General features: G+C 39.4%; 1 protein-coding gene across 6 annotated transcripts in view; it reads left to right on the top strand.

The window, feature by feature from the left end:
* SLC25A14 (solute carrier family 25 member 14) overlaps positions 1-24,509 on the top strand; it is a 40,221-nt gene extending 15,712 nt beyond the window's left edge. For all 6 annotated transcript variants that reach the window (XM_027533682.1, XM_027533684.1, XM_027533683.1 and 3 more), the window contains 5 exons: positions 1,640-1,735; positions 12,802-12,926; positions 13,707-13,842; positions 22,999-23,079; positions 24,067-24,509. In XM_027533682.1, coding sequence (XP_027389483.1) covers positions 1,640-1,735; positions 12,802-12,926; positions 13,707-13,842; positions 22,999-23,079; positions 24,067-24,108 — 480 coding nt within the window. In that variant the 3' untranslated portion in view covers positions 24,109-24,509. The remainder of the gene's footprint in view (positions 1-1,639; positions 1,736-12,801; positions 12,927-13,706; positions 13,843-22,998; positions 23,080-24,066) is intronic.
* The last annotated feature ends 609 nt before the right edge of the window (positions 24,510-25,118 follow it).

Here is a 25,118-nt window from a genome sequence, read left to right as displayed (position 1 = left end):
TTCACTTATCCTTAAAGGGTTCTCTCTCTGAACTACAGGCTGCTTTCTTGCCTGTGTGCATGTAGTTCTCTTTTTGCCTGCAATGATTTCCCCCCCTTTCCGCAGGAATTTGTCCTTCAAGACAGCTCAGAAACAGGGTCAGGACTAGGACAATACAAGTGAGATACTCCGCTTGGGTGCAAAATGTAAGGATGTGCCAAAGAAAACCTCAATAATCAAGAGGAAATAACATTTTATGCAATCTTTTTTAAAAATTCAAATGAGTGCAAAAAATTTATGGTGAAACAAAATAGCCATATTTTGTACAATCCATCTCACGTTAATCCTGCCCTGTTGGATCCTGTCTTTAGTTACAGTTTTGATGATTGGTTCATTGTAGGTTTTTGTGCATTCATTTTTATTTTTAAAAATATTGCATTGAAATATCATTTATCTGAGTTACTGAGGTTTTTTTACACCCCCCTGCTACATTCTGTGGCTGAGGAAAGTGCCACACTTACCTCGATGTCATCCCAACCCTGCTCAGGAATTACCTCCATAAAGAAGTCCTCTACTTACCATAGGATATTTATGGTTTCAGTTTGTCTTTGTGATAGTTTCTATTTCATTTTAATATGGTTTCGGTTTTATTTCTACACTCTTAGTAGTAGCAGTTGACTTTCCACATAAAAACATATTGCTGTACTGTGACTTACCAAGAACATTTATTAAAACCTAGAGTTGTGCTTCATGAAAGTCAGGCCTGCATTTGGTTCACTCGAATTTAGTGACTGACTACTATGATCTGCGTGTGTGCTCTCAGTGGTGAATTGTACCAGATCTTTCACATGGCCTGGCAATGCTATCTCCCCTTTCTTGTGCCTCTCAGAGGCTACATTGCAGAATACAGTGTCATGCTTTTTACAAGTAAAACTCAATGTGAGGTCTTGTGAGCATTAGATTATATTTTAAAACATTTCCTGCCTGCTTTTTACACCTCAATAAACAATGCATGTTCAGTGTAGCAACAAGTGGAAGGAAGGAAAAACACAAAAGAGAGAAATGCCCATTTGTGGCTTCATCACTTAAACTTAAGCTACCATCAACATTTGGTTTTGCATATGGTTATTTTTAAGTTTACATATTTTTGATAAAAATGATATGCCATACATACTGCTTTGCAACCTGCTTTTTCTATCTAGCAGTTAATTGTTGACATTTTCAAATATCCACAAATATTATTCTACAATCAAATTTTATGGCTGCATACTATTCCATTAAATGGATGTTTCATACTTTATGCAACTAATCCTTTGTTATTTTTGAACATGTAGGTTGTTTCTAGTTTTTCACTAAACTAATCATAGTTTAAATGGATTCTTTTCTACCCTCTCTGAGTACATGTTCTTTTTTTTCCCCCAATTTTCTTCCAACTTCAGAAATGATGGACTTAGTATGAAGAATGTGAGGCTGATGAAAATCATCTTTATAAAATATACTTTGACACAAATAATGCTTTATATACATAGCTTAAGTCATTAATTTCATCATCTGATTTTTTTTTGATAATTCCCAAATACTGTTTTCTTTATTTTAAATGAGTGAAACGTTTCATTTTGGTTCTCTGTCAAAACAAAATGTGTACCTCTTCTGCTTTTAGATTCGAATGCAGGCTCAAGGAAGCTTGTTCCAAGGCAGCATGATTGGCAGCTTCATTGATATATACCAACAAGAAGGTACCCGGGGTTTGTGGAGGGTGAGTACTCTTGGTATTATTATTTACACCTGGAATTTGTGAAGAAGACCTTTAATATAAAGGCATAAAATTGTGAATTGTCACCTTATACTATGTAAGATTCTTGATAACCCCAAAAAGATAAGAGGGTAAGAAGCTCCTTATCAACCTTTGAAAGGACCAAAACTTATCAGTTGTTTTTCAGTTCAGTTCAGTTGCTCAGTTGTGTCCAACTCTTTGCTACCCCATGGACTGCAGCACGCCAGGCCTCCCGAAGTTCACTCAAACTCATGTCCATCAAGTTGGGGATGCCATCCAGCCATCTCATCCTCTGTCGTCCCCTTCTCCTCCTGCCCCCAATCCCTCCCAGCATCAAAGTCTTTTCCAATGAGTCAACTCTTCACATGAGGTGGCCAAAGTACTGGAGTTTCAGCTTTAGCATCATTCCTTTCAAAGAACACCCAGGGCTGATCTTCAGAATGGACTGGTTGGATCTCCTTGCAGTCCAAGGGACTCTCAAGAGTCTTCTCCAACACCACAGTTCAAAAGTATCAATTCTTTGGCGCTCAGCTTTCTTCACAGTCCAACTCTCACATCCATACATGACTGCTGGAAAAACCATAGCCTTGACTAGACGGACCTTTGTTGGCAAAGTAATGTCTCTGCTTTTTAAAAAAAATTTATTTAGTTTTTAATTGAAGGATAATTGCTTTACAAAATTTTGTTGTTTTCTGTCAAACCTCAACATGAATCAGCCATAGGTATACATATATCCCCTCCCTCTTGAACCTCAAGAGGAACCACAATATGATGGGCATATTGTGCCCATCTTTGCATGAAATATTCCCTTGGTACCTCTAATTTTCTTGAAGAGCTCTCTAGTCATTCCGATTCTGTTGTTTTTCTCGATTTCTTTGGATTGATCACTTTAACATTATAAAGGTTAAAAGATATACTATAAAATATTGAGAAAATATATGAAGAAGAAAAATATCCAGTAATCCCACTAGCTAGTAATGTCTGTGCTTTATTAATATGCTGTCTAGGTTGGTCAGAGCTTTTCTTCCAAGGAGCAAGCATCTTTTAATATCATGGCTACAGTTACCATCTGCATTGATTTTGGAGCCCAAGAAAATAAAATTTGTCACTGTTTCCATTGTTTCCCCATCTATTTGCCATGAAGTGATGGGACCAGATGCCATGATCTTCGTTTTCTGAATGTTGAGTTTTAAGCCAGCTTTTTCACTCTCCTCTTTGACTTTCATCAAGAGCCTCTTTAGTTCCTCTTTACTTTCTGCCATAACGATGGTATCATCTGTATATATGAGGTTATTGATATTTCTCCTGGCAGTCTTGATTCCAGCTTGTGGTTCATCCAGCCTGGCATTTTGCATGATGTTCTCTGCATATAAGTTAAATAATCAGGGTGACAATATACAGCCTAGACATACTCCTTTCCCAAATTGGAACCAGTCTTGTGCTCCATGTTCAGTTTTAACGATTGCTTCTTGACCTGCATACAGATTTCTCTGGAGGCAGGTGAGGTGGGCTGGTATTCCCATCTCTTGAAAAATTTTCCACAGCTTGTTGTGATCTACACAGTCAAAGGCTTTAGCGTAGTCAATGAAGCAGAAGCAGATGTTTTTCTGGAATTCTCATGCTTTTTCTATGATCCAGCATATGTTGGCAATTTGACCTCTGATTCGTCTGCCTGTTTTAAATCCAGCTTGAACATCTGGAAGTTATTGGTTCATGTACTGTTGAAGCCTAGCTTGGAGAATTTTGAGTATTAATTTGCTAGCATGTGAGATGAGTGCAGTTGTGTGGTAGTTTGAACATTCTTTGGCACTGCCTTTCTTTGGGATTGGAATGAAGACTGACTTTTACCAGTCCTGTGGCCACTGCTAAGTTTTCCAAATTTGCTAGCATATTGAGTGCAGTACTTTCACAGCATCATATTTTAGGATATGAAATAGATCAACTGGAATTCTGTCACCTCCACTAGCTTTGTTTGTAGTGATGCTTCATAAGGCCCACTTGACTTTGGACTCTAGGATGTCTGATTCTGGGTGAGTGATCACACCATCGTGGTTATCTGGGTCATGAAGATATTTTTTTGTATAGTTCTTCTGTGTATTCTTGCCACGTCTTCTTAATATTTCCTGCTTCTGTTAGGTCCCTACCATTTCTGTCCTTTATTGAGCCCATCTTTGCATGAAATGTTCCCTTGATATCTCTAATTTTCTTGAAGAGATCTCTGGTCATTCCCATTTTGTTGTTTTTCTCCATTTCTTTGGATTGATCACTTTAACACTATAAAAATTAAAAGATATACTATAAAAAATTGAGAAAATATATAAAGAATAAAAATATTCAGTAATCCCACTAACTAGAAATACCACTGTTAACATTTTGTCCTGTTATCTTCCAGTCTTGTATATATACTTTGGGTTTTTTGTTTTGTTCCTATAACATTTTATCCTATTTTAATCACTTAAGTTTGTAATATTAAGTAAGACTACTAGTTCAGTTCAGTTCAGTTGCTCAGTCCGACTCTTTGCGACCCCATGAATCACAGCACGCCAGGCCTCCCTGTCCATCACCAACTCCTGGAGTTTACTCAAACTCATGTCCATCGAGTCGGTGATGCCACCCAGCCATCTCATCCTCTGTCATCCCCTTCTCCTCCTGCCCCCAACCCCTCCTAGCATCAGAGTCTTTTCCAATGAGTCAGCTCTTCCCATGAGATGGCCAAAGTACTAGAGTTTCAGCTTTAGCATCAGTCCTTCCAAAGAACACCCAGGACTGATCTCCTTTAGGATGGACTGGTTGGATCTCCTTGCAGTCCAAGGGACTCTCAAGAGTCTTCTCCAACACCACAGTTCAAAAGCATCAATTCTTCGGCACTCAGCTTTCTTCACAGTCCAACTCTCATATCCATATATGACCACAGGAAAAACCATAGCCTTGACTAGACGGACCTTTGTTGACAAAGTCATGTCTCTGCTTTTGAATATGCTGTCTAGGTTGGTCATAACTTTCCTTCCAAGGGATAAGTGTCTTTTAATTTCATGGCTGCAATCACCATCTGCAGTGATTTTGGAGCCCCCCAAAATAAAGTCTGACACTTTTTCCACTGTTTCCCCATCTATTTGCCATGAAGTGATGGAACCAGATGCCATGATCTTCGTTTTCTGAATGTTGAGCTTTCAGCCAACTTTTTCACTCTCCTCTTTTACTTTCATCAAGAGGCTTTTTAGTTCCTCTTCACTTTCTGCCATAAGGGTGGTGTCATCTGCATATCTGAGGTTATTGATTTTCTCCCAGCAATCATGATTCCAGCTTGTGCTTCTTCCAGCATTTCTCATGATGTACTCTGCCCATAAGTTAAATAAGCAGGGTGACAATGTACAGCCTTGACGAACTCCTTTTCCTATTTGGAACCAGTCTGTTGTTCCATGTCCAGTTCTAACTGTTGCTTCCTGACCTACATATAGGTTTCTCAAGAGGCAGGTCAGGTGGTCTGGTATTCCCATCTCTTCCAGAAATTTCCACAGTTTATTGTGATCCACACAGTCAAAGGCTTTCACATAGTCAATAAAGCAGAAATAGATGTTTTTCTGGAACTCTCTTGCTTTTTCAATGATCCGGCAGATGTTGGCAGTTTGATCTCTGGTTCCTCTGCCTTTTCTAAAACCAGCTTGAACATCTGAAAGTTCACGGTTCACGTCTTGCTGAAGCCTGGCTTGGAGAATTTTGAGCATTACTTTCCTAGCGTGTGAGATGAGTGCAATTGTGCGGTAGTTTGAGCATTCTTTGGCATTGCCTTTCTTTGGGATTGGAATGAAAACTGATCTTTTCCAGTCCTGTGGCCACTGCTGAGTTTTCCAAATTTGCTGGCATATTGAGTGCATCATCTTTCAGGATTTGAAATAGCTCAACTGGAATTCCATCACCTCCACTAGCTTTGTTCGTAGTGATGCTTTCTAAGGCCCACTTGACTTCACATTCCAGGATGTCTGGCTCTAGGTGAGTGATTACACCATCGTGATTATCTGGGTCGTGAAGATCTTTTTGTACAGTTCTTCTGTGTATTCTTGCCACCTCTTCTTAATATCTTCTGCTTCTGTTAAGTCCGTACCATTTCTGTCCTTTATCGAGCCCATCTTTGCATGAAATATCCCCTTGGTATCTCTAATTTTCTTGAAGAGATCTCTAGTCTTTCCCATTCTGTTGTTTTCCTCTATTTCTTTGCATTGATCACTGAGCAAGGCTTTCTTATCTCTCCTTGCTATTCTTTGGAACTCTGCATTCAGATGCTTATATCTTTCCTTTTCTCCTTTGCTTTGCTCTTCTCTTCTTTTCACAGCTATTTGTAAGGCCTCCCCAGACAGCCATTTTACTTTTTTGCATTTCTTTTCCATGGGGATGGTCTTAATTCCTGTCTCCTGTACAATGTCACGAACCCCCGTCCATAGTTAATCAGGCACTCTATCTAAACAGATCTAGTCCCTTAAATCTATTTTTCACTTCCACTGTATAATCATAGGGGATTTGATTTACATACCTGAATGGTCTAGTGGTTTTCCCCACTTTCTTCAATTTAAGTCTGAATTTGGCGATAAGGAGTTCATGATCTGAGTCACAGTCAGCCCCCGGTCTTGTTTTTGCTGACTGTATAGAGCTTCTCCATCTTTGGCTGCAAAGAATATAATCAGTCTGATTTCAGTGTTGACCATCTGGTGATGTCCATGTGTAGAGACTTCTCTCATGTTGTTGGAAAAGGGTGTTTGCTATGACCAGTGCGTTCTCTAGACAAAACTTGATTAGCCTTTGCCCTGCTTCATTCTGTATTCCAAGGCCGAATTTGCCTGTTACTCCAGGTGTTTCTTGACTTCCTACTTTTTCATTCCAGTCCCCTATAATGAAAAGGACATCTTTTTTGGATGTTAGTTCTAAAAAGTCTTGTAGGTCTTCATAGAACCATTCAACTTCAGCTTCTTAAGCGTTACTGGTTGGGGCATAGGCTGGGATTACTATGATATTGAATGGTTTGCCTTGGAAATGAACAGAGATCATTCTGTCGTTTTTGAGATTGCTTCCAAGTACTGCATTTCGGACTCTTTTGTTGACCATGATGGCTACTCCATTTCTTCTAAGGGATTCCTGCCCACAGTAGTAGATATAATGGTCATCTGGGTTAAATTCACCTATTCCAGTCCATTTTAGTTCGCTGATTCCTAGAATGTCGACATTCACTCTTGCCATCTCTTGTTTGACCACTTCCAATTTGCCTTGATTCATGGACCTGACATTCCAGGTTCCTATGCAATATTGCTCTTTACAGCATTGGACCTTGCTTCTATCACCAGTCACATCCACAACTGGGTATTGTTTTTGCTTTGGCTCCATCCCTTCATTCTTTCTGGATTTATTTGTTCACTGATCTCCAATAGCATATTGGGCACCTACGGACCTGGGGAGTTCCTCTTTCAGTATCCTATCATTTTGCCTTTTCATACTCTTCATGGGGTTCTCAAGGCAAGAATACTCAAGTGGTTTGCCATTCGCTTCTCCAGTGGACCACATTCTGTCAGACCTCTCCACCATGACCCGCCCGTCTTGGGTGGCCCCACACGGCATGGCTTAGTTTCATTGAGTTAGACAAGGTTGTGGTCTGTGTGATCAGATTGACTAGTTTTCTGTGATTATGGTTTCAGTGTGTCTGCCCTCTGGTGCCTTCTTGCAATACCTACCGTGTTACTTGGGTTTCTCTTACCCTGGACGTGGGGTATCGTCACAGCTGCTCCAGCAAAGCACAGCCGCTGCTCCTTACCTTGGACGTAAGGACCTTGCTCCCTCTCCCCTCGTCCTCGTCCAAGACTACTAGTAGTACAGAGTATAATGGGAAATTCATTGATAGGTTCTTAAAAGGGAGAGACTCACTTTTATTCTTTCTTTATAATTTTCCCTAACTGTGCTGTGCTGTGCTGTGCTTAGTTGCTCAGTCGTGTCTGACTCTTTGCGACCCCATGGACTGTAGCCCTCCAGGCTCCTCTTTCCATGGGTACTCTCCAGGCAAGAATACTGGAGTGGGTTGCTGTGCCTTCCACCAGGGGATCTCCCCAACCCAGGGATCGAACCCACATCTGCATTACAGGCAGATTTTTACCTTCTGAGCCACCAGGGAATGTCAAACATATAGAAAAGTTGAAAGAGCACAACAATGAACAGAACCTACACATCTGGATTAAATGACTCAAAGTTTAGTCATATTTGCTTTATCTACTTACGTATATATATATATATACACATATGCGTGCCCAGCCCCCCACACACACTCTTTCTTTTTGCTAAACTATTTGAAAGGCAGTTGCAGACATCATAGTACTCCCCTAAGTACTTCATTATGCATATCCTAAGAATAAGGGCATTCTTCTACATAATGACAGTAAAAGCTCCAATATTTTGGCCACCTGATGTGAAGAACTGACTCATTAGAAAGGCACTGATGCTGGAAAAGATTGAAGGCAGGAAGAGAAGGGGACAACACAGGATGAGATGGCTGGATAGCATCACTGACTCAATGGACATGAGTTTGAGCAGCTCTGGGAGATGGTAAAGGACAGGGAAGCCTGGCGTTCTGCGGTCCATGGGGCCACAAAGAATTGGACATGACTGAGTGACTGAACAACAACAACAAATTGTCACACCTCAGAAAATTTATAAGTCCCTAATACCTAACACCCAGTCCATATTCAGTTTTCTTATAAAATGTTTCCTTGCACTTCCCCTGTATTTCCTGTATGCTGGAGGTTAGATCTGTTGGCTTGATTAGATGCACGTGAAATGTTTTTGGTGAGAGAGCTGCATAGGTGACCTTGTATGTCACATTGCACCACAGCAAGAGGCACATAATGTTAGGTTGTCCCCAAATTAGTGATGCCAAGTTTGTTCACTTGTTAAGATACTGTCCACCACCTCTTACCATAATAAAAGATAAGTCTTTCCCCCTTTGCAATTAGCAGGTAATGTTTATGGTGATATATCTAACAACAACATGTATATATCCTGTTACTTAATAACCTTTCATCAGTGGCATCCATCAATGATACTTGAGGTTTGCTTTTTGATAAAAAGGCCCTTTGAGGTATCCTATCTTGATTAGTCTAATTTAAAACCAGAAAATTAAAGTAACTAGAACTCTTTCACAAACTAATGGGCTAGGAGAAAGACAAAGACAGAGCAATAAATAGAATTGGAGATTTTTTCAGGGGAACATAACTACTTAATTTTTATTTAAAATAATCTTTTAATTGTAATAAAATATATATAACACAATTTTACATAGTTGTACAACCAGTCTGCAGAATTCTTTTCGTCCTGCAAAACTGGGACTCTGTACCCATTAAACAACAGCATGCCATTTCATCCTCCCCCAGCCCCTGGCCACCAGCCTTTTATTATCTCATTATGAATTTGATGGTTCTGGGTACCTTGTGTAAGTGGAATCATACAGTATTTATCTTTTAATTACTGGTTTATTTCATTTAGCATAATGTCCTCAAGGTTCAACCATGTTGTCACATGGGTCAGAATTCCTTTTTTAAAGCTGAACAATATTATATACATACACCGCATTTTGTTAATCCATTCATCCATTGATGAACATTTAGTTTGTTTCTGTATTTTGGCTCTTGCGAATAATGCTGCTGGGAACATGGATGTGCAGATGCCTTTTCAAGACTGGTTTCAATTCTTTGTGTATATACCCAGAAGTGGGACTGCTGGATTGTATGATAATTCTGTTTAATTTTTTGAGGAATTGAAAATGGCTACTTTTACAATCCAGGCTATTTACATCATCCAGACATATAAGGTAAAGAAGTGAAATACATTGTGTTATGTATTCTTTTGACTCCCAGCTGGCACTAATGGTAAAAAACCCACTTGCCAGCGTAAGAGACGTGGGTTCTATCCCTGGGTCGGGAAGATCCCCTGGAGGAGGAAATGGCAACCCACTCCAGTATTCTTGCCTGGAGAATCCAATAGACAGAATAGCCTAGCAGGCTACAGTCCAGGGGTTGCAAAGTGTCGGACGTGACTGAGCAACTTAGCACATTCTTTTGACACAGACACATATTATTTACATATTAAAATACAGGAATCTTTTTTTTATTTCAACAGGGAAGTATGTTTGCATTTATCTTCAAACACAGGGCCCTTTTCGTCTGTATTTTATTTTCTTGCTTTGATTGTAATAAAATGGGTACTGGAAACATTTCATTTTCCCTGGAAGCATTTCCCTTTCTTCCTAACTCCATTGTAAGAAATAACAGCAGGAGTGCAGTAAGAAAGTGACTGGCGCTTAGGTCAGGGTTGGAGAGACAGTAGTGCGGTGACCTGGAGAGCACTTGCCCTGTTCATTGCTGCCGTGCACCATGGGAGTCCATGGCGCATGGCGCTTTCAGGAGAGCTGAAAATCTGCATTCCTGTGTGAAGTATCCATTCCTGTGGTAGTTTTTTTTGGTGTTTTTGTTTTTTATTTGTTGACAGCTAATTCAGCCATCTAGGAAATACTGTGTAGGCCACACAAAACATGTCTGTGACCAAAATTCACCCCGTGGGGCCATACTTTTCACCAAATTAATCTTCTGGGGCTACCTTCTAACAGAGTTGAGCAGGTGGAAGGGACAGAGAGGAAGGTACTGCTGGGCAAACCAGCCTGACCAGCAGAATCAAGTATCCGATGATAGCACAGCTCCATCACGTCCACTTTATGAATTGCATTTGGGAATTTAGAGAGGATTGAACTCTAATTTTAACAGGTATCCCAGAAAGCAGTTATTCCTCCTGGTATCTTATTTTCAGTTTTTTATCAAATTATTTTAAATTTTATTTTTTGGCCACGTCACACAGCATGTGGGATATTAGCTCCCCAACCAGGGATCAAACTCATGCCCCCTAGATGGGAAGCATGGAGTCATAACCACTGAACCACCAGGGAAGTCCCTCAGTTTTTTAAATGATATTTAAACACAGTTATAAAAGTAAAATATTCCTTGTAAAGAATTTTACATAGATTTGTCATTTGTGTATATACCTCTCCTCCTAAAGTTAGAATGCTCAGTCACTTCAGTCGTGTCTGATGCTTTGTGAACCCATGGATTATAGCCCACCAGGCTCCTCTGTCCATGGGATTTCTCAGCCAAGAATACTGGAATGAGTTGCCATTTGTTACTCCAGGGGATCTTCCTGACCCAGGAATCGAACCCGCGTCTCCCATGTCTCCTACATTGGCAGGTAGATTCTTTACCCACTGAGCCACCTGGGAAACCCAGTTAGAATAACGCTATCTCTTCCCTTCTTTAGCATTATAAGCATTTTCCTGTGTTATTCTTATTCTTCAAAAACATGACTTTTTAATGCTCTAGCAACCCTGTGTTGTAGTGTAAGCTGTGATGGGAATAGTGTGCTTGTGACTGAAGAGCTGGTAGTGTTACTGCAGGAGGACTTGGAAGGACATACACTTTGCCTTGGCCTTCTCCCTGGCTGTGTCATACCTTTTGTGTGATCCTAATGTATCCTTTCTGCACATCCTAAATTCTGTGAATTAAACTCGAAAGCTCTCCTCTCCCTACTGACTTCTGCTTCGTGCTTTTATTTTTAAAATTATTTATTTATTTATTCTTGGCTTTGCTGGGTCTTTGTTGCTGTGCGTGGACTTTCTCTGGTTGTGGCAAGTGGAAGCTACTTTTCATTGCAGTGTGTGGGATTTTCATTGTGGTGGATTCTCCTGTTGTGGACCACGGACTCTAGGGCGGGCTCAATAGTTGTTGCTCCAAGGCTTAGTTACTGCTGGCCATGTGGGATCCTCCCGGACCAGGGATTGAACCCGTTTTCCCTGCATTGGCAGGTGGTTTCCCAACCACTGGACCACCAGGGAAGCCCAACATCTTTATTGAGATAATTCACAGACCATAAAATTTGCCATCTTAAAGTATATATTTTAATGTTTTTTGGATATCCACAGACTTGTACAGCCATCACCACTGTCTAAGTTTAGAACATCTCATCACCAGAGGAAAAAACCCTATACCCATTCATAGTCACTTCTCACAACCTCCAACCCTCCCAGACCTAGGCAACCACTAATCTGCTTTTTGTCTCTCTAGATTTCCCAATTCTGGCATTTCATGTAAATGTAATTATACAATATGTGGCATTTATGACTGGCTTCTTTAGTTTACCATACTATTCGAAAAGTTTCATCTGTGTTTTAGCATTTATCAGTACTTCATTTCTGTTTATGGCTGAATAATAATTCTATTGTATGTACATACCACATTTTGTTTATCCTTTCATCAATTAATAAGTATTTATTTGTACTTTTGGGCTATTATGAATGTTACATATGTACATTATGTATGTTATGAACATTTATGTACAAGTTTTTGCATAAATTCATGTTTAATTCTCCTGGGTATATCTGGATGTGAAATTGATTGGTCATATAGTAATTCTTTGTTTAACTTTTTCAGGAATTGCCAAAGTGTTTATCACAGTGGCTACTCTATATGGTATTCCCACCAGCAGTATATAATTGTATATCTTCTTTGGAGAAATGTCTATTTAGATCTTCTGCACATTTTAAAAATTGGGTTGTTTGTCTTTTTATTGTTGAGTTGTAGCAGTTCTTTATATATTTTGGATACTAGTCCATATATTAATATAATATATGCTTTGTACTAGTCCAGATACATGATTTGCAAATATTTTCTCCCATTGTGTGGGTTGTCATTTTTCTAACCACAAGAATGTTTAATTATGATGAAGTCTATTTGTCTATTTTTCTTTTGTTGTTTGTGTCTTAGGTGTCATATCAATGATTTTATTTTTAGTACAGTAAGTGAATTGGGTATTTATAAGTATTTCAGTATATGCAGTTGATGTGAAATAGTGATCTTATGCTGCAGACTTGGATTTTTTTCTGCCATTTTAAAATTCCTGACCTATTTTGTTCACCCTTTGACTCAACTCACTACCAATGTATTTCCCCAGTGTCTCATGTCACTTATGTTTTGTAGGGTGTTGTCCCAACTGCTCAGCGGGCTGCCATCGTCGTGGGAGTAGAGCTACCAGTCTATGATATTACGAAGAAACACTTGATATTGTCAGGGCTGATGGGAGATACAATCTTAACTCACTTTGTGTAAGTCTGATAGGTTGTGTTCATTCCGTATTGTCAGTACTTCAAGCACAAAAAGCATCTTTCACTGAAGTCCTCACCTAGAATTGATAATGAGTACATATGGCCTAAATACCTTTTTCTCTCTCATCACCAGAACTTCAAGCCTTCTGATAAACGTATAGAGATTCCAGATGCAATAGGCACTTTCGTACTTGGGAGCAGTGTCTAATTCCAGATGTCTGCAGTATTTGCATTTGTTCATATATAGACTCTATACCTAATAAACTCATCCATTATTTGCTTTGATTAATTTTGGGTCAGAAAGCAAATTTTCTCAATGATAAACAGAATAAAAGGGTGAAATTTTATAGGGCTTGTGAAGCAAGACCACAGTTTTGGACTGAAATGTTGCTCATTTCATCTTACATTTTCTTCATCTTGCAACTTTTATGATATTTTAATACTTAAATTCCTTTTGCATATGATGTTGTGACTTGAAAAGTTTACATAACTAATAGATGATGCATAATACTTCCTGCTTAGGAAACTTGCTAGACTTACGAACTCTTTAAAAAAAAAAAAAAAGGCTATCTGAATTTTGGATTGAAAAGTGAAGGGGACAGCTTTTGACTAATGTCTCTTTAGTAAAGATTTCCTTTCTCTTTAGATTGTAATAAAAGAGCAAGTGCCAGGTTTTATGTGGTGTCTGACTCATTGTACATTTATGTTTGACCTAATTTCTGTTTACGCGGGCAGAGGTGGAAGTGGGGCAGTCTGTCTTCTTACAGTTTTTATCTTTAGTTCCAGCTTTACATGTGGCTTGGCTGGGGCTCTGGCTTCCAATCCAGTTGATGTGGTACGAACTCGCATGATGAACCAGAGGGCAATTGTGGGCCACGTGGACCTCTATAAGGGCACCTTGGATGGCATTTTAAAGGTACGCACATAGTGAACTTGGATCGTATTTTTTTATTTTCTTTGATGTCTCAGACTTGCAGTCCTTACTCTTAGGTGCTGCTCTGAAGATGGAAGAATCATTATATCTATTTTTAGTAGCCTCTCAGAGTAATTCCCAGGTAGGAAAACTGTCTCCTTGGTAATCTGCTGATGCTTAGTGGTCCTTGACATTATTATTCCAGTTTGAATGCTTAAGACTGCAGGATACCTTATCAATAGCACCATGTAGAATTACGGATGAAAAGGACCTGACATATTCCACATTTGCCCACTTTAGACAAGGCAGAGATGCTGTGATAGAAAATCTGATACTTGATTCTAGTTCAGTATTGTACTATTGTTCCCAGTTTGGCTTTGAAAGTTTCTGCTGTGTTATATTTGTAGAAAGCTGAGAATCATACAGGTATTATGCATTATATAACCACTAGTAATAATACTTCTAAAAAAGCAAATTTGGAGCTAAAATATACTATCATATGGTTTCTCTGCTGTTATCAGTTTAGTTAATTATTATCTATCAGATACCATTTTATTTTTTTTTTAGACAATGTTACAGTTTTTATTTTCAGTCATGCACATCTCATATCAAAAATTTAAAGGGGAAAAGCCAGTTTATTACATTTGTCCATATATTTACCATTTCCTTTGCTCTTCCTTCTATCTTGAATTTCTAATTACTTTGGTATCATTTCTCTTCCACCTGTGAAATTTATTTTAGCACTTACTTTTGTGCAGGTACATTGGCAATTAATTATTTTAGTTTTCCTCCAACTGAGAATGTCCCTTTTTCATCTTTATTTCAAAAAATTAGTAATATCATTTTTTTAACTTTACAATATTGTATTGGTTTTGCCATATATCAACATGAATCTGCCAGAGGTATACATAATTTATTTTATTAATATTTTATTTTTAATTAATTAGTTATTGGTTGTGCTGGGTCTTCATCCTCCTGGATCAGGGATCAGACCCATGTCCCCTGTATTGGCAGGCGGATTCTTATTCACTACCACCAGGGAAGTCCCCAGGGACCATTTTAGTAGAAACAGAGAAATGACAATGTACCACAGTGTACCACAGGTATACAATGGAGAAGCAATGGAAACCCACTCCAGTACTCTTGCCTGGAAAATCCCATGGATGGAGGAGCCTGGTAGGCTGCAGTCCATGGGGTCACTAGGAGTCGGACATGACTGAGTGACTTCACTTTCACTTTTCACTTTCATGCATTGGGGAAGGAAATGGCAACCCACTCCAATGTTCTTGCCTGGAGAATCCCAGGGATGGGGGAGCCTGATGGGCTGCCATCTATAGGGTCGCACAGAGTCGGACATGACTGAAGTGACTTAGCAGCAGCAGCAGCTATACAAACAGATAATCAACACATCTTGTTAAGTGATAAACTCAGGGCTCTATGGGAGGAAATTTTAGTCCAGTTTGGAAATTTGGGATAGGTTTCCTGTAGATGGAAGAATACTGAATATAATAACTTACATCTGTTGAGTGCTTTACTATGTACCAGAGACTGTTCTAACGAGACTTACATGTATTCATTCATTTAATCCTCACAGTTACAGCACACTGAAGCACTAAGAGGTTAACTAACCTGCCCAAGGTTTCACAGCTAATAGGTGGGAGAGCTGGGATTTCAACTCAGACCATTGGTTTCAAATCAACATTTTTAACTACACTGTGGTGCCTTCCCTATGTTGGTGGCTGAGGGTTAGTTAAGTTATGAAGGATATTAAATGCTATGTTGAGATGCTTGGCTTATTTTTTTTAGTTTATGAGGAGCTGTAGATTTAATCAGGTCAGATTTATGTTTTAAATAGATCATGCTGGCTTTGTGGAGAATGGATCTAAGACAGTGGTTCTCAATCTTAAGTGCACATTGGAATCACCTGGGGAATGTTCTCAGCTTCTGTGCTCACCTTAGACCACTGACATCAGAATAGAGGTCCCCACCCTCTGGGGTTTAATGCCTGATGATCTTAAATGGAGCTGATGTAATAGTAATGGAAATAAAGTGCACAACAAATGTAGTACACTTGAATTATCTCAAAACCATCTTGCTCTTCCAGTCCATGGGAAAATTGTCTTCTATGAAACTGATCTCTGGTGCCAGAAAGGATGGTGACCACTGCTCAGAATGTCTGGAGTAGGAGCCAGGTTGTCAGGATTTTCAAAACTCCTCAGGTGATTGCAATGTTCACCCAAAGTTGAAAACCATAAAACCAAGGGAATAAGCCTGAAAACTTTAACATGCATCTGTACCACCTGGAAAGTGAAGGTGAAGTCACTCAGTCGTGTCCGACTCTTTGCGACCCTGTGGACTGTAGCCTACCAGGCTTCTCTGTCCATGGGATTCTCCAGGCAAGAGTACTGGAGTGGGTTACCATTTCCTTCTCCAGGGGATCTTCCCGACCCAGGGATCAAACCCGGGTCTCCTGCATTGGAGGCAGATGCTTTAACCTCTGAGCCACCAGGGAAGCCCACCTGGAGGCCTTGTTAAAATGCAGATGGCTAGGCCCCATCACCAGACTGTGATTTAGCAAGTTTGGAGTACACCTGAGAATTTGCATTTCTAACCAGTTCCCAGGCAATACTGATGCTGCTAGTTTGGGACCACACTTAGAGAACTGCTGACCTAGGGATAGGGAAACTTAGTGGAAGGCTCTTAGAGTGGCCTGAGCAAGAGGTGATGAGAGGCTGAACTTGGCATGAATAATAGGGATAGAGCTGAGAATAATTTAATTGATAAAGTCAACAGGATTTGGTTGACTTGGTGTGGAAAGGTGGGGGAGAAAGAAGATGTCAGAGATAACTTCCCAGTTTTTGGTTTTGGTGACCATGTGGTGACTTTTATTGACAGAGATATTACAGGAAAAGGAGCAGGTTTTGTGGGAGACATCACAGTTCTGAGATACTTAGTTTGAGGTGCGTGAGGAATACCCAGTGAATATATTTGGATATCCTAGTCTTAACTTGGAGGTTCAGGGGTGGAGGTAAGAACTTGAGGAAACAGTAGTGTACAGGTGTTACATAACTGTGGAGGGGGAGACCAAGGAGAGCAGGAAGAAGAGTTCACAAGTTTGTTGCTTTCACACACTGGAGTATTGTAAAGCTCCTTCCATTACTAGTGATTCACAGAAGCAATGATTCTCATACTCTGAAGAGTAGAATTTTGCAAAAGCTCTCCTTTCTATTTCTAACATGCTCACCCTTCCACTTGCCAATCACTGGTATAGAGGGAGAAGAGTAGGGCCAAAGAAAGAACTCCCAATTTTTAAGGGCTTGACAGATGAGGAACTCAGGAAAGACACCAAAAGATAACAGTTCAAAGATATGAGGGAACTTACAAGAGATACTATTGTCATAGAAGCCAAAGGAGAAATGAGTTTCAAGAATGGATGAGAAGTTATTTAATACTAAATAACTGGGGTGGAGAGATCCAGTATAAGGGCTGCAAAGTCTGTTGGGTTTCATGTTTTCTAGAGGAGGTTTGCTGGATTGGTGTTTGCAAAAGCCAGATTGCTGCCCACTGGAGAGTGTGTTTAATCCTTCATTCATTTTTTGCAAAATTGTTCAAGTGTCTTTTGTGCTAGTACTGTTCTAGGTTGCTGAACAAAAAAGTCCCGGCCTTTGTGACATTTTAATTCTAATAGGAAGAGACAGATAAACACATAGGAAGTGAGGATAAGTAGACAAGTGTAAAATACTCTTTCAAGAAGGTTGGCCAAGAGGAGATCGAGGGTACAGTAATATAGTAATAGTTAGCATTTATTGAATGCTTATTACGTACCACACACTATAGAGTATATCCTTTAACTATCAGCAACCATGTAGAGTAGATAATATCTTTGCCATTTTATAAATGAGAGAACTTAGGTTCAGAGTAGCTAAGTATTTACCCAAGATTACATACCTAGTAAGTAGCAGATCTGGGATTTAAATCAGGGTTCGTCTGATTCCAAAGTTTATACTCATAACTACTATGCCGTATGGTATCGTCAGAAACATATTTTCGTGTTGACAGTAAACTTTATGTACTTATATTTACCAGCCATTCATTTATTTGCTATTAAAACAACTTTGCTCTATATTGTCATCATACTTTATTATTTTATCTGTAAGAGTACACTTGGGTGAATGGAATGATGCATTCCTCTTTGATTTAGAAATGAGCAGCTGTACATCTCATCCTCTTAACCTCTATCTGCAAACACTTGAATTGCTTCTCATTGACACAAAGCTCATATTATTAGATCCCTTTTTACTTCTTACAGCCTTATCTTTGCTACCTTTATTCTATATTCCAGACAGACTGAACAGGTTCTAGTACTAGACTTCGTTTCATTGCCAAGTTTCACCCATGCCATGTACTTTGTTAGATGGCTAGCTCCTATCATTCTTCAGATTGCATTATTTTTTAATATTTTTTAGCATGTGTGAGAATTCTATTCCTTTTTATTTTTTTAAAAACATTTTTGAACAGTTTTTTTTTTTGGCTGTGCCACATGGCATGTGGGATCTTTTCTCTCTTTGCTTTGTTTTTTGAAAATTTATTTATTTTTAATTGAAGGATAATACTGTAAAGAAATTATTTAAAAATTCTTAATTGGAGAATAATTGCTTTACAATGTTGTGTTGGTTTCCGCCATAAGATTGCGTTATTTTCATAAGTGCCTTCCCTGACCATTAAACTATATATGTGTGTAGTTTTATGTTCTTGTTCTCTCATAGCATTTATTATATTTTGAAAAACATCGTTTTGAGAGTCAACTCACCAATTCATAAAATTCATCTATTTGTGTGGCCTTTGGTATGTTCTGAGCTATGTGCAACCATCAACCCCACAGTCAATTTTAGAACATTTTCTTGACCTCCAAGAGAAATCCTGTACCTTTTAGCTATTATCCCACTATCCTCCCAGCCCTAAGCAACCACTAATGTACTTTTATTTCTGTAGATTTGCCTATTTTTGGGTATCTTATATAAATGGAATCATATAATATGTGAGGGTTTTGACCAGCTCCTTTCACTTAACATGTTTCATGACACATGCTGTAGCATGTGTCAATCCAGGCATAGCTCTGGAGGAGATGTGCTTCCAGATCACCACAATAAAGCCATACTGCAATAAAGTGAGCCACATGAACTTTTTGGTTTCCCAGCACATGTAAAAATTATTTTTACATTACATAATAGTCAATGAAATGTGCAATAGTATTGTCTCATAAAACAATGTACATACCTCAAAACGTTAACCATCATCTGAGCCTTCAGTGAGTCATAATCTCTTTACAATAGTAATATCAGAGATCACGGACCACAGATCACCATAACAAAGGTAATATAATGAAAAAGTTTGAAATATGATGAGAATAACCAAAAGTGACAGAGAGATAGAAAATGGGCAACTGCTGTTGGAAAAATGGTGCCCATCAGATCAGATCAGATCAGTCACTCAGTCGTGTCCGACTCTTTGCGACCCCATGAATTGCAGCACGTCAGGCCTCCCTGCCCATCACCAACTCCCGGAGTTCACTCAGACTCACATCCATTGAGTCAGTGATGCCATCCAGCCATCTCATCCTCAGATTCACTCAACTCAGGGTTGCCACAAACTTTCAGTTTGTGAAAAATCCATTATCTGCAAAGTGTAGTAAAGTGCAATAAAATGAAGTATACCTGTACTTTCTTCCTTTTAATGGTTGGGTAATACTCTGTTGTATGGCTGTATCACATTTATTGACTTTTGTTACATTTTATTGTACAGTTGACCCTTGAGCATCTCAAGTTTGACCTGCACAGGTCCACTTATATGCAGATTTTTTTCAGTAGTAACTACTACAGTACTACATGACCTGTGGTTGGTTGAATCTGTGGTTGCGGAGGGCTGACAAAAAGTTATACCAGGAGTTTTGACTGCACGGAGGGTCGGTGTCCGTGACAACTGTGTTGTTCAAGAGTCAATTGTAGTTGCCTTTAATGTCTGTCTGCCCAGTAGACATAAGTTCCACGAAGGCAGGGGCATATCTTATTTATCTCTCTATCCACAGCAAATTATTTATTGAATGAATGTATAACTTCATAAAGTAGCCTCTTGTCTCTGTGTATCTACAGAAGTTCTTGTTTGTTTTTACTCAACTGCCTCAAGCCAAAGAGTGGTGCATCCCAGTTCTAATGTTTGGAAGTTGGTCCCTGTTTTGGAACTCAGCAGGGAATCATTAAGCTCATGAGATTGTTAGTGACTGTGTGTGTGTAAAGTTTGTGTGTTCATTTACTCAACAAATATTTATTCAGATATTTAGTGGAGACTTCACTATGCCAGAGAGTGTTCAGTAGTGGAGTAGAATGGTAAAGAAGACCAACATGGTCCCTGCTCTCTTTCTTTCCTGGAGATTACATTCTAGTTGAGGGAGACAGAGAATAAACATGCAGATAATAAATGGTGTAATTTCATAAAGAAGTAAATGCTATGAAAAAGCTAACACAGCGTAATGAGATAGTAACTCTGTGATGGTGGTGGGGAACTACTTCAGCTAGGATGGTGAGGAAAAGGGTGTGAGGGGGTGACATTTATTTGAGCAGGGGTCTGAATGATGAGAAGAGGGTGGTCACGAGAAAATCTGAGAGAAAAGCATTTCAGGAAGAGGGAATGGGTACAGGGGCTCTGAGTTTGGAATGAGCTGGACACTTTAAAGGGTTAAAAACAAGGCTGTGCTGGTGTTCCTGTGTGATGAATGAAGGGAAAAGTAGTAGAAAATGAAACTGGAGAGAGGCAGGGCTAAATCATGTAGGATCATGCAGGTCACTGAAGAAAATTTATAATTAGAATCAAATCCACAGGGAAGTCATTGGACAGCTTTAAGCAGGAAAGTGACACTACTGATTTATAATTTTAAAAGATTGCCTGGCTTCCTAGGTGGAGATCATAGACCAGTTAGGAGGCTTGTTGTGGTGTTCCGAGTGAGAGGTAATGAGATTGGCTTGAATCTCTAAGGTTCCTTGTCTTAGCAGTCTTTGATTCTGGGTTATCTGCATCCAGGATTTATTTTGGTTGATTTTCACAATTTTCCAACATCAATTTTGGTCTGAGACCTTTAGCATTTGCTGATGATCCATTGGGACAAGCATATTACCACTATGTTTTCATAAATAGTGCCTTTATGTTACTATTTGCTTCAAAAATGATTAGTAAGGATAATCATATCAAGTCTTATTAATTTATACTATAGGATAAGGGATATTTAGAAGTCTGGATTCTCATATTGTTGTTTTATCCAAATATATTCGTTTTTTAGTATAGTGGTGGGTTTTACTTTACCAGTGAGAGGGCAAAATAACATTTTTCAATGTAGAACATGATAGCTTACACACAGGAGTAACTTAATATTTATCCATTAAACAGGAACTGTTTCTGTTGACTGAATTTAACACACATCATCAGTTTATGACCTTTGGTATGCATTATTTGTCATTTAATTCTAATAACCATTCAGTTGGTATATGTAGGACCTCCATCGTATAAAACAGAAAACTTAAATTCAAAACATTTCACATTGTCCCTCATCTAATCCTCTAGCCATTCCTATAAAGTCAGCCATGGCATTACACACGCAGAATTTGCAATGATGAAACAGACTCAGAAAGGATAGTGACTTGCCCAATTCCCTATTCCCCTACCCTGCTTTAGTTTTCATATTAGTACTTATAATTTCTTAATATAATGTTATTAATTTGTATATTTGTTCATCATTTCCACTAGAGTATACATTCTATGGGACTTCCCTGGTAGCTCAGTGGTAAAGAATCCACCTGCAATGAAGGAGACACAGGATACGCTGGTTCAATCCCTATGTTGGGAAGATTCCCTGGAGGAGGGCATGGCAACCCACTCCAATATTCTTGCCTGCAGAATCCCATGGACAGAGGAGCCTGGCGGGCTACAGTCCATAGGGTCACAAAGAGTTGGACATGACTGAAGCTACTGAGCACACACATGCACGTGTGCATTCTATGAGGGCAGAGAATGTATAAGTTACCTGCTGCTGCTGCTGCTGCTAAGTTGCTTCAGTCGTGTCTGACTCTGTGCGACCCCATAGATGGCAGCCCACCAGGCTCTCCCGTCCCTGGGATTCTCCAGGCAAGAACACTGGAGTGGGTTGCCATTTCCTTCTCCAATGCATGAAAGTGAAAAGTGAAAGTGAAGTCGCTCAGTCATATCTGACTTGTAGTGACCGGGGACTGCAGCCCACCAGGCTCCTCCGTCCATGGGATTTTCCAGGCAAGAGTACTGGAGTGGGGTGCCATTGCCTTCTCCGTATAAGTTATCTATGGCTGTGTAATAAATGACTCCAAAGCTCAGTGCCTTAATACATCATACATTTATTATCCCACAATTTCTGTGGATTCAGAATTAAGAAGCAGCTTAGCTGAATGATTTCAGCTTTAGGCTCTCTCATGAGGTAATTGTCCAGATGTCAGCTAGGGCTATAATCATCTGAAGGCTTGACTGGTGCTGGGACATCTACTTCAAAGATCACTCATGTTATTGTCAGCAGGAAGGCTCTGTTCCTCTCTGGCTGTTGGCCAGAGGCCTTAGTTTCCCCTCACGTGGGCTTCTCTTCATGATATGGCAGCTGGCTTCCTCCAGAGCAAATGATTCAAGAGAGAACAAGGCAAAACGTTCTTAAATGCAAACTATCTTTTATAGCATAGCATAGCATTGTTAACTGCTGCCATGTGCTATTGGTGACGCAGACCAATCCTGATATGTTGTGGGAGGGACTACACAAGGGTATGAATAACTGGAGATGGTTATCATTGGGGGCCATCTTGGAGGCTGGCTACCACAGCTACTTTCTCTCTTGTTTACTATTATTACTATTATCCCAACACTGAGAAGAGTATCTTGCATATTGTAGGTGCTTAGTAAATATTTGTTGAATGAGTGGGTGGATGGATTTAGAATACCATACTAATTAAAAATGTATGTCTATAGCAAAAAGGACCATTCATGGATCCTAAGTTGTTGGGGAGGGGCGTGGAATATGAGTACTATAATAACAATAATTGTCAGATGTAAAGTGCAAGGAGGATTCACTATTATTTTTTTATATCTTTCCCTCAGATGTGGAAACATGAGGGCTTTTTTGCACTCTATAAAGGATTTTGGCCAAACTGGCTTCGACTTGGACCCTGGAACATCATTGTATCCTTTTAGAACATGAGAGTGAAAGCATATGGTTCAAGCTCCCAGGTAATTCGAGACTATGGGAAGGACAATTTTGATTATTGGAGCCTTTTAGGCAAATGAGAATCTATTCTAGTGATGACCATTGCAGATGGAGCTAAGTACAGAAATGGCTTTCAATTGGAGTCTAATACAAACTAAAGGGATTAGAAAAGAAATGCCAAAGTTTTTTTTCCTCTTTATTTTTTTTATTTTTATTTTATTTTTTAACTTTACAATATTGTGTTGGTCAACAACAAGCACAGCCAAATCTGGAAGGGGCTAGGAAGGTTTTGAAAACCCTGCTATGAGGTATCCACAGGAAGGTCTATGGAGTCCACATTTCCTACCCCTAAGTATAGGACCAGAGTAGCTGGGGAAATAATAAGACAGAAAATACTCATAGGACAAAGGAATCCAGAGCCAAGGGGGACTCTTTCCTCCTGGGTAACTTTCCTTCCTTTAGCTGTGTTTGAGTGCCTCCTGTGTGCAGAGCCATGAGTTGGATGGTGTGTGTGGTGGTGTTTTTATTGTGCTGAGCACTGCAGGGTTGAAAAGTCATTCCCTGCCCCTGTGGAGTCTATAGGTTGAGGGAGATAGTGTCTCTGTTCCTCTTCCTGATCATCTAATGTCTGTAACAGTTACTCTAGTGCTGAATTTTATGTTGTTGATGTTCTTGGATATGTGTGTGTGTGTGTATGTCTGTGGCCTATTTGCCCCTAAAGAATAGAAGTATGTTAGACTTTTAATATGCTTTTATTGCTAAATGCCAGCAATCAAAATGGGTTTATGATGGCACTCAACACATGCTTGATTTGCCAGATGTAGTTTGAAAAAAGACTTTTAAGCAAGTACAACTTAGAATAGCAGAGCCTAAGTATCCCAGTAAGAGAATGCAGTGTACAATTTATAACCAGGTTTGACTTTCAGTATCATTCCAGTGATCTTCCATGACTTACTCTTCAGTTTTTTATTACATATGAGCAGCTCAAGAGGCTTCAAATCTAAGGATGTGAGCCAAACCCTGCCAACCTTTCTACTCTCTTTCCCCTTTTTTCTGTGTTCTGATGTATTTTGATCAAGTTGTAAGTGTTTACTGAACCATTGGTCTCCCAAGGCCCTTCTGGTGGAAGAATGATAGGATGGTTCAAAATTGCTCATGTGTTTGTGTTGCCATGTGAACTGTTCCCTGAGAGGAAGTATTAACATTGAGACTCTGGCCCCAGATTGGTATCTTCTGTGAAGATGGATACTGATGGATGATACTCAAAATGGCCTTCTCTTTAAATGTGGGTTAAATGTAGTTTGTTAGCCCCAGACTTGGGCTAGAGCAAAAGGCATAGGCCAGGGCAGTTACTGCTATGTATGTTACAAGACCTCAGTTCTCATTAAAGTATTTATTGACAGAATCACTTTGGCTTTGTCTTCATTTACTGTTCTCTCATCTGCCAACTCTTTAAGTTATATTCTCTGGAAATTGATAAAGATAAGGTGACTATGAAATTGAGTCTGGACTCTTAAAGCACATTTATGGGAACGGACTAAGTGCATTGTGCTTTCCCACTGCCATTCATTCTCATAATGCCACTCGCTTGTAAACATCAGACAAGTGGTTCTAACCTAAAGAGGGAATAAGCAAACAAGGGGCTCATTTGGACAGTTTCCACAGATAAAATGCTGAAAGAGGCTTAAAATAGAACCCTGTGTCCAAGGTTCTAATTGTCTTACAGGCAAAAGTTTCTGGCTACTTTCTTATACTTGAATAGTATCTACCACATTGTAGGCACTCAAATACTTGTGAAAGGAATAGTTTAGTTCTTCATCTTTATCCATCTGGAATAGTTTAGTTTTTCATCTTTATCCATCCATTTATTTGTTCAACAAACATTTATTGTATGTCTAGTATGTCCTAGATGCTGGGGGTGTAAAAATATATTAAGACATAATCACTATTTTAGAGGTCACATCCAAGGAGAAACAGACACGTAAATAGATTCTAAGTACAATAGGTACCTTGC

This window comes from Bos indicus x Bos taurus, chromosome X (genome assembly GCF_003369695.1).
Source record: "Bos indicus x Bos taurus breed Angus x Brahman F1 hybrid chromosome X, Bos_hybrid_MaternalHap_v2.0, whole genome shotgun sequence".
NCBI classification, from domain to species: domain Eukaryota; kingdom Metazoa; phylum Chordata; class Mammalia; order Artiodactyla; family Bovidae; genus Bos; species Bos indicus x Bos taurus.
The sequence above is the reverse complement of the archived record's forward strand: the minus strand, read 5'-3'. Positions and strand labels throughout refer to the sequence as shown.